This window comes from Sardina pilchardus, chromosome 3 (assembly GCF_963854185.1).
Source record: "Sardina pilchardus chromosome 3, fSarPil1.1, whole genome shotgun sequence".
Taxonomy (NCBI): Eukaryota; Metazoa; Chordata; class Actinopteri; order Clupeiformes; family Clupeidae; genus Sardina; species Sardina pilchardus.
In genome coordinates, this window is record NC_084996.1 from 3,815,129 (window position 1) to 3,825,359 (window position 10,231).

At 41.5% G+C, this 10,231-nt stretch overlaps 2 protein-coding genes across 2 annotated transcripts in view; both read right to left on the reverse strand.

The window, feature by feature from the left end:
- Positions 1–4,488, reverse strand: part of rnf216 (ring finger protein 216) — a 30,624-nt gene extending 26,136 nt beyond the window's left edge. Inside the window, exons 1-4 of the mRNA XM_062531378.1 lie at positions 4,369–4,488; positions 2,949–3,117; positions 2,190–2,335; positions 52–828 (exon numbers count right to left, since the gene is read on the reverse strand). Coding sequence (XP_062387362.1) covers positions 52–828; positions 2,190–2,335; positions 2,949–3,015 — 990 coding nt within the window. The 5' untranslated portion in view covers positions 3,016–3,117; positions 4,369–4,488. The remainder of the gene's footprint in view (positions 1–51; positions 829–2,189; positions 2,336–2,948; positions 3,118–4,368) is intronic.
- Positions 4,489–8,934: 4,446 nt separating this feature from the next.
- uts2r5 (urotensin-2 receptor 5) overlaps positions 8,935–10,231 on the reverse strand; it is a 2,440-nt gene continuing 1,143 nt past the window's right edge. The window contains exon 1 of the mRNA XM_062531405.1: positions 8,935–10,231. This exon is cut by the window's right edge and continues 1,143 nt beyond it. Within this exon, the coding sequence (XP_062387389.1) occupies positions 9,966–10,231 (266 nt within the window). The 3' untranslated portion in view covers positions 8,935–9,965.

Sequence of the window (10,231 nt, forward strand, 5' to 3'; positions counted from 1 at the left end):
ATACCCACTCGTTTTAAGAACAACACTGCTGCTCAGTCTGCATCAACTCACCACCTCCTTTACTAGGTCCTGTACGGTGACTGGATGCCTCGGTCGTCGCTGCACCTGACCTTCCCTGGGCACGGAGGGCCCGGGCCTCTCATCGTCCACCTGTGCTGGAGGCTCAGCTGGCCGGGCTTGACCAGGGTTAACCTCCACCTGCTCCACCCTTGGTGCGATGATCACCACAGGGTTCAACGGCACGTGTGTATTCCAAGGTGCTGCTGCTGCTGCTCCTGCTGTTGCTACAGCAGCAGCAGCAGCAGCAGCTGTAGTTGTTGCTGCTGCAGCTGCTGCTGCTGGTGGTGCTGCAACTGCAGCAGCAGGTCTTTCCTGAGGGAGGGCAATAGGCGCCGCAGCAGCAGCGACAGCCTCAGTACTTCTGTGCCCAACACCAACCACTGTCCCATGGCCCCCGTAAATAGGAGGCCTTAGCACAGGTTGAGCAACAGGCTGAATGAGAGATTGAACTACAATCGGCGCGGCCTGGCGGGCCAACAGACCAGCAGGCGCGGGAGCTACATACTGGGTCTGAGTGTTTCTAGTAGGCAAGGGAGGTCTAGGGAAGGCATTCACGTCTCTAGATGTAGAGGGTACAGCATTGCGGTCCACATCCAAGACATTTATGGCTTTGTTTCCTGATGTGGGGAGCGTCGTCCGCTGGGGAGCTGTTGAGGCTTGCGGCGTTTCCCCGGTGAAACGGGCCGAGGCGTAGGACGCACCCTGCGAGGGCTCCCCGCCCCATTTGGCAGCAGGTCGTATGAGCTGCTTCACAAGCGGTATCGGGGGCTGCGGAGGGAACAGTGTACGGCACAGTCGGTCAGACCAGCAAGCTACAGCAACATGCTCTCTCATAGACCAACACTGTCTGGTTGTTTGGAATGGGAAATGGGAAGTTCTTAAAGGGATATTCCGCCATTTGTGGAAATACGCTCATTTTCCACCTTCCCTCGAGCAAAACAATCGATATTTACCTTGTTCCCGTTCATCCAGCCATTCTGTGAGTCTGGCGATACAACTTTTAGCTTCAGCCTAGCATAGATCATTGAATTGGATTAGACCATTAGCTTCTCGCCTGCTAGCTTCATGTTTAAAAGTGACTAATATTTCTGGTAATTTTCCCATTTAAAACGTGTGTCCTGTCAAGTTAGAAAGTGCAATAAGACCAACTGAAAATGAACCCTGCCGTTTTTCTAGGCTAATTTGACATGGAACTACATTCTCATCTGGCGTAATAATCAAGGCAACTTGCAGCTACTGGCACTACTACTGCTTGATGTCTATGGGGACTATTTTCAGATGCTGCGTACGATATCACTGCGCCTATGGTACGTTTGCAAGTTGCCTTGATTATTACGCCAGATGGGAGTGTAGTTCCATGTCAAATCAGCCTAGAAAAACGCCAGGTTTCATTTTCAGTTGGTCTTATTGCACTTTCTAACTTGAGAGGACACACGTTTTAAATGGGAAAATTATCAGAAATCTTAGTCACTTTTAAACATGAAGCTAGCAGGCGAGAAGCTAATGGTCTAATCCGATTCAGTGATCTATGCTAGGCTGAAGCTAAAAGTTGTATCGCCAGACTCACAGAATGGCTGGATGAACGGGAACAAGGTAAATATCGATTGTTTTGCTCGAGGGGAGGTGGAAAATGAGCGTATTTCCAAAAATGGCGGAATATCCCTTTAAAGAGTAGTAATGGCCTACAGACATCTTCTATTTCTGCAGTTGACATTTATCCAATTAGCAGACACTTTTCATCCATATTTAATAAAAAAAAAATATGTACTATATAGTTTCCACAAATCAAGGAACAAGTTGTAAGTCAATTTCCTGTTGTGGAAATTGATAATTTCAATATCAATTTAATTTCACTTATAGAGCGCCAAAACATTACACGTGTCATGGCGCTTTACAGAGTGTTAAACATTCAGAGAGGGCCCATGAGTAACAGGGGATAGGAAAAACTCCCTAACATTGGAGATACATATAGGAAGAAACCTCTGACAGATCCACGACTCAAGGGCCCAACCAATCTGCCTAGTGTCAGTTATAGTACAGTAAGGTCATTTTAGTGTCAGAAAGTTAAAATAGTCCAGTTTAGGGAAGAAATTGTCATATGAAGTAAAATCTCAGTATATCTCTATTACCTCTAAAATTCTGACTTCATCGTCCTCTTCATCATTGACCAGAACTGGAATCTGAGGTCCTATGGCAAGTGGTTCATCATCTGAGTCATCAGATATTGTAATGGCCGACTCCGTCGTAGCATGTAACCTTTTTCGTGATCTGCTACCTGTAGGGCATTTAGCACATGTGGCCTATGTATAAACAGTCTACTTCACAACAAATCACAGTGTTTATTAAAGCAATACTATGAACTTAAGAATTTAACAGTATAATTTGTTTTATTTAAAAGTCGCTTTTATCCAAAGTGACTTAAAGTATAGCATAGATATACATTTTATACGTCTGTACTGTATACGTGTTCCTTGTATATCAAACCTTTTTTTTTTATCATGGTGTCATTACACAATTACTCCACAGGTTCCACAGTAAACTAATACTTTACTGAGTGTCATCTGGCTCGCTGCCACAAAGGGCAAAAAATGGCTGAAACTGTGTTGATATTTCTAAATGAAGAATGATCAAGGTTGACACCTAGCGAAAGCCAGTTTAAAAACTAATTTAATAACAAAAATCAATTTGCTAATTTACCACCATGGGTAAGACATTAAGCGCAAAAACACTCTGCTCATTGACCTGCTCAATACTCCCAAATACAACAGGATAGCTAAGTTATACTTCATGACCAAAACCATTGCGTGTGACAGATAAGCATGTTGTAGGCCTTTCAAATTAGGGCCTTCAGTGTGACATTTAACACTTCTGCTTTTGCTACAACATACCTTGACTCCGATGTGTGTTGAAACTGGCCAGGTGAATGACGTCATCGTCACTCATTCCATCAGCCATGGCCACAAAGATTGACTCCCTGAGACCTCCACTGTTTCGTTCACACCGGCCTCAAGCATGCACTCACCCCCTGTGTCCAGGCATCAAATGGACATAATGAATCTGGAAACACAATAAATCACCATCAATACACATAAACAATTCATCTCTCATAATTCAGCAATAACTTTTCAAGTAACACAGTGGCACTGCTTCAGTCAAGCCTTGCATGCTCAGATAACAGAATCAGATCACAAACTCCTCCAGATTCTGTTGGATCTAGCATACTGAACACTGAACAGGTCCAGATTCAACCACACACATCACATCACATTGCATTACAAACAGAAGGTGTGTGTCTGTGAATGGGTGACGTGTGTAAAGTAAAGAGGTGTTTCCTATCAATTTATTAGAACATCTTTCGTGTCAAAACAACAGGAGCAAAAGTCACAAGGGAGAGAGTTGGTGAGAGACCACACACATCACATCACATCACATTACATTACAAACAGAATGTGTGTGTCGGGTGGGGTTATCAATAACATGTTGCGGCAATCCCACATCACGTTTGACTGACGTTACCTGAGGGAGCACATTAGGTCTATTCAATATCACTGCGCTCTCCACACTTTCCAGGCTGTCAGAAAGTTTATTGATGGCTACCGTTATTGTCGGACTTGAATACGGGAAACCAGCAAGGTAGATCGCTAGCCAGCATCAAAATTGAAAAACCCCTCGCCCTTCTCACAACAAACAATAACGATAGTTAACGATTACTATAACGTTAAATACCGTGAATGTACTGTGACTGTGTGTCATAGAGCGCGTCAACATATCTATATCACAACATCACAAACCCTTACTGACTGGTTATAAAAGATGTCATCATTCACTGACATATATTCATAGTGGTTGCTGCCAGCTAAGCGTAAACCTGGTCACTTTTACAGAAGTGACTCCAGTGAAATTGTGCATCCTCTTCTTACCAAATCTAATGTTTGAGCTCTATTCTAACGTTAACGTTAACGTTAAAACGACATTGATAAGGTGCCCTCTGTTCATCTGCGCCCAGCCTTTCAGACTCTCCTGCACCAGTTGGCCACTTGGCAAGGTTAACATTAAGAAAAGCATTACTTACATGCTAGCTAAACAGGTAGCTAGCCAGCTAGTAAACCTGAACGTTAGCTAAGTTAGCTTACTGATGAGGGGGTGCAGACACATACCAGCAGCTAATCGATAGCTTAATGAAGATTACAAGAGGTCCCATAGTCGCTAAAAGGAACTTCCACAAGCAATAATTTTGACTTGAACATGTACAATCTCGAAAGGTAAGAGGTTACTCATATTAACATAATTACTTGTGTAATGTCTTACCTCCGAAAGACAATATCCAGCTGTTAGCTAGCCAGCTAGCTACTCCAACATTTCTTGTTCTACCACTCGCCGGATATCGAAACAAACAGCCAAAACAAGCTGTGCGTCTTTACATCATAGGCTACGCACGGTGGACTTGGGGGATGTAGTTTTTACAGCTATATACAAACATACTGTGCTGGTGACTGTAGATGTCACTGTTTCTCTCTCTGATAAACAGAAATATTATTTTTTTTTCTCTCATAGAAGGCCTACCTACATCTTCATGTACCATTGCCTGCATTATTGGGCAAAAAGGATTATTGTTTACAGTTCATGCCCTCCTATCACAGTGACATGCGCTGTTAGTTTTTTAAGATCCTTGCACCAATTTGCATAGGCCTACTAATTTTGGTGTAAAGAATATGATATTACCCTATACACTAAATAATTGTATCCCAGGCCTGTTAATCATCATTTCCCACAGATTCACTGATTTATAGAATTTGTATTATTCTTCATTATAGGCCTAGATTACCGCACCCCTCAGATTTTCTCTTTTATTCAGCTTTACTCTCAAACAAATTGATTTTTTGAAGGTGGTAAGCCTAATGGAAATCATATTGAAAAACATATTGACCACTGTTATCTTGCTTCAATGCCATAAAATTGAACGCTTTTGGCAGATTATCCTATCTCCTGGAAAACTACTTTGTCGGTCGAACTCCACTGATCGTTGTAGGGTATTGTCACCGTCTGTCTAACGTGAATGTGACAGGCTAGGTCAGTTTGGCATGTTCTTTTTGTTTGTTTTGTTTTGTTTTTTACAAATTCCTTCCAGGTTCATCAGTTTTCACAGCAGAGACATTAAATAGCCTAAAATAAAGCATATTCTCTCATCCAATAATCATATCAGTCAGCATGTCATTCTGTGGGTGACATGTGTGTTAGGTAGGCTAAAGAGGTGTTTCTTATCAATTTATAAGAACATCTTTTGTGTCGACACAATAGGAGCAAAAGCCACAAGGAAGGAGTTGCTCAGTCTACTGTTAGGGTGCCAGACAACAAATGATGGAGTATATGCAGGTCCCAGACTATAATACTTGAAATAAATTCAGCTGGCTCCAGTATTGCGATGACAGAAAATATCCATTCTGTGCAATCTGTGTACTTAGTATGATTAAATTGTTCTAGCTTTATGACAGGGAGACTCTATGGTGTAAAACCATGCTACCATATTTTCTATGAGGCCAAAAGTGAAATCTTTCTTTGCCGCTTTTTAAGCAAATGTTAAATAGATCAGTTACTCACATTAGGTTTCAAGACTGACTGGAACACTTGCCAGCCGCGGCAACTGTGAAATGTCATTATTGCTTCTACAAAGAGAATGTCTCGGTTAGGGCAAAGTAATTGCCCTTTACATTTGCGGTGTACTAATGCCAAGGACAACACAGCCTCCATCAATACCTTCCGGTAGAGACAACCCAAATGTTCAGCAGTACGACGAATACCTGGCAGCTCTGCAAATATCCCCTTAAGATTTTCATATAATTTACCACAACAGTGACACCTGAAATGGAAGACTTAACCCTAAGTAGGTCAACATGAATTGAAAACCACATGTATTTGAGGGAAGCCTGGTTGAGACATTGAGGAAAATGAATGGTGCCTTCTGTGTGTCCAGGGAATATCTGTTTTGTCTTCAGTCCTTGGACACCGCTGAAGAAGAATTTAAAGTCTCCCCATCCATACACACTGTAAAAAAGATACATCAGTTTTTGATTAGCCGTGAGATTTTACCTATTGGATTTGAAATACTTTTAAGTCAGAATAAACCCAGGCCCTTTTATTGTAGCTCTTTTTAGAAAAATCAATCTACATCATGTAATTATGTCATTATCTCCTGTGAAATTATAACATGAGCATTTTGGCCAATTACTAGCTCTCATTATGTCTAAAAATACATCAGCTAACACAAAAAATCTTTATTTTACTGTAACACCACAAGCTGAAAAGCCTAGTTGACCTTGTTTCGTTTTATTTGAAAGTCCTGACTGGTAAAATAAGAAAAGGGAAGAAAACTGCTAGTGGTATATACTCAGAAAATGTGGTCTTTTATTATTTTGTGATGATCGCTAAACTTTCTTCAACACATTGACACTTTTCAACCACAAACCAAATTCAGCCGAATTCATTCTGGCTGGGATATCACAATGCAAAACTCCCTGGACGCAGACACTGTGACAACCAAAGTGATGATATGTGCTGTTAACTGCGTTACTTTAGCATGAAGACGTCAGTCTCTTTTCTTGGAAGGCCTTTTTGTAGGGTGTGGGGTGTGGGGGCATTCAATTCAAAAAGAGTGACGTCAGCCACATAAGAAGCCAAGTCGCATGAGGCAGTACACTTGAGTGAATCTTTATTTGATTCTCTCCAGTGGCAGGCATGGCAAGACACTCAGGCGCCCCCCAGCAGAGGCTGTTGTTCATTTTTACCCACACCAATAAAAACATCTCCATTACACATCTGGTCATTTCCACTCCAAAACAAAACAAAAAAAAGCACTAGATATCGCCTTCCTCTATTTTTTCTCTATAAAGCTGGTTGCTATATCAGTGACTGAGAAATGCGCTTACTTCAAAGCGTTTCAGTTTTTCAGTCGATTAAAATCATTATTTTACCATTTAAGGCAGCTGCTTAAGAACTATTACAGATTATCGTTTCCTGATTCCTCAAAAATAAGTTTCTCTAAACATTTTTACTGGAAGCCCATTGAGTTGGCAAGTCCTCTTGCCAGGCTTGAATGCCTATTTCTTTGTCTGAGACTCATTAAGGAGATTGAAAGATTGCTGGATATTACTGTGTCACAGTGGAAATCTCATTGAAAATACCACAGACCCCTTCTTTTCAGAAAGTAGGTCAATAATTCACCATCTGGATCATTTGATGACAGTTTGGGGAAACCAGCGTACTGAAATTTCATGTGGTGTCATAGATTAGATCAGATCCTCAGCTCAATAAAAATGTATATTGTCTGTGATTATTCCTCATCAATGAGTCACATTCTCAGATCTCCTCACACCATCTGCTGTCTCATTCCAGCTGATGAAGTGTTTTCATCTACACCATATGCAACACCTTTTATAGTTCTCCTGTATGTTACCTGGGTGCTGTGCTGTCTCGTCAGCATAGTGTGTGTGTGTGTGTGTGTGTGTGTGTGTGTGTCTGAGTGTCTGAGTGTCTGGGTGTCTGAAATACACAAAGGCACTCAGTCAGTTATTGCTGAGTGGACGCTAGGCAGCCACTGGCTTACCCTGCTGGCCCCTAAGGAGTAGAGTCCACTAATGTAACTGCCATGTGCTCCACGCTGGCAGCCAGGGATCTCATATGGACATCTTCACATGAGACAATGTGGTTGTGAATGATTGAGAGGGTGAGAGCATGTGAATGATTGAGAGGGAGTGATAGTGAGAGCGAGGAGAAAAAGGGGGAGAGAGAGATAGAGAGAGCGCGAAAGAGAGCAAGGGGGGAGACAAATTGATGGAGAGAAAGAAAGAGAAAGAGAGAGATGCGGGCCATCTGCCATGGAATGTTCTGCCAAAATGAACACGCAATTTGACCTGTGATGATTGCCACATCTGACACATTGTCTGCATATGAAGGTCTGGCTCTCCCACAACCTGACCATGTTTAAATTGGTGCCTGACTTATTGTGGCTTCCTGCATTTGGCCCGGGGCCTACAGTTGGGAAATGCTATACTGATTATGTACACATATCCCAAAACGGCAGATTTAATTGAGCAAGAGTGCGTGCTGAAGAGACCAAGTCTGTCTGCTGAGACTGTGAACTGAAGAATGTGTGGAGGGCAGCAATTACCTCAGAAAATGCCTTCATGGCTCATTGCATGGCAGTTCACCTCCAGCAGTGTCGGGGGCTAGAGGTGCTTTTAAGAGATTTTGATCATCAATAAAATATTTCACCCACTGTGAAACCACACATTTGGAGACGCTTCAAGTTCACCTTTTCACACAGGCCTTTCACGCCATGCCTTTTCGGTCATACAAATGATCTGTACAGTGCTTTTTTACTAGGCTCATGGCAACACTAAACGCCAGTGTGTTTAGCTCTCTTCAGACACGAATTAAATGTAGGCTTCTTATTTTTTTCCCCTTCTTTTCGTGTCTACTCTGTTGACTTGTAAGGATATTGCACCATCTGTATAAACAGCTGCCACTGAAATGGTCAGGTCACCAGCAAAGAGCAGCCAGTCGTCTCAGAATTTCAGGCTGTGGCTGGGGGAGAAACGGCCAGCCTCACATTCAAAAACAGGGTTACCTAATCCCTCCTTGCTGTGAGTGAGATAAGGTGGGTCTCACTATTGACATTACCTATCAAGGTCAAAACACGGAAAATAATGTCTTAAGTCACAGTGATTTCCTGTACAGCGCGGTTCAGCACAATGTGTCAAGTCAATGTTTTGCCAGAGCACAGTGTAATGTCAGTGTGCAAAAACACTATTGTTTTTCAATCACCACTCAGGATTTATGGAACAGCAAACACACCCCCATGCTAGCGTACTGTAATAGTGTAAACATTTATTAAGTGATTTGTACATTTTGTTATTTCCGTTCTGCTGAGAGAAAGATCAAAACAACTGAATTACACAAAATGCATGCAAATAACGAAGTACAGAATTCTTACATGTCTTTTGTAAATACTGCACATACAGCTAAAAGCATGGTAAGAAACCACTTTGGTGTTTTGTCAACAATACACAAAACCTTTACAGAGGTAATCACATTCTATGTACTGACTCATCCAAATACTTTCCAACCCCTACTATTTATCTTCTTTTTTATAAGTCTGACATTCAACAGCTAAAAGTGTTGTTGACATAATTACAATACCTCGGTGAGGCACCGAGAAATGGATGTCGAACCACTCCTAAAATACAGCAGATAATTATGACACAAAACCACCTTCATGGAAATATTGATAGCAACAATGAAATTAGATCAGAGGTCAATAATCTTAACATCTTTCCTTGAATGTATAATCAGATAAACAATACACGGTTACAGCAAGATGAGGTTGCCTGTGTGTTGGTCTCCAAAACAGCTTTTGTTCATGCCTTAAATAGACAATTTTTCAACTTCTTTTTATTTCTACAGAAAAAAATACACACTTTTCAGAGCAGACCACTGAGTACAAGACCACAATAGATAAATAAATACCATGTCAGATATATCATATTCTCCTTCTTTTGCCAGGAGAAAATACCATCAGAGCTTGTCAAGACAAGGGTTGAAAGGCATCCCTATAAAAACCATCTGTCCCAAATCTTCCAATGTGCACATATATCTCCTGTGAATCTGAAGAATTTGATCTCCTGCTCCAAAGTTTCTCAGACTTTTTCTCATTTACGCTCAAACAGTATGAGCTACTGCACTACATGCGTATACCTTCATTCCGTGTAATCAAAAACACTTTTTTTGTCTGTTTCATCTATAGCAGCTATTTCACAATTTTATATAAGCAATCACATATAAAGCAACCACAAATATGGACCAATACAGCAATAGGGAATAGACTACATTGGCATTATAAGCTATTTATATCAGAGCTTACTGAGTGCATCTGGCTCACCATTTTGAGGAGTGAGGGTCATAGTATTGGTAAACTGATGACTTGCTGAGGACACTGACCTCTGTGATGAGTGCCTTAACTTCCTTCTGAATCCCATACCTCGCTTTTGCCGATCCCTCACATATTCCTGGTAATTCTTTGTCAATAGTGTGTACAGAAAAGGGTTGATGCAACTATTACTGTAGGCCAGACAAGTCACAATGAAGTTCACATATACCATCGTCCTATGAGAGAGGT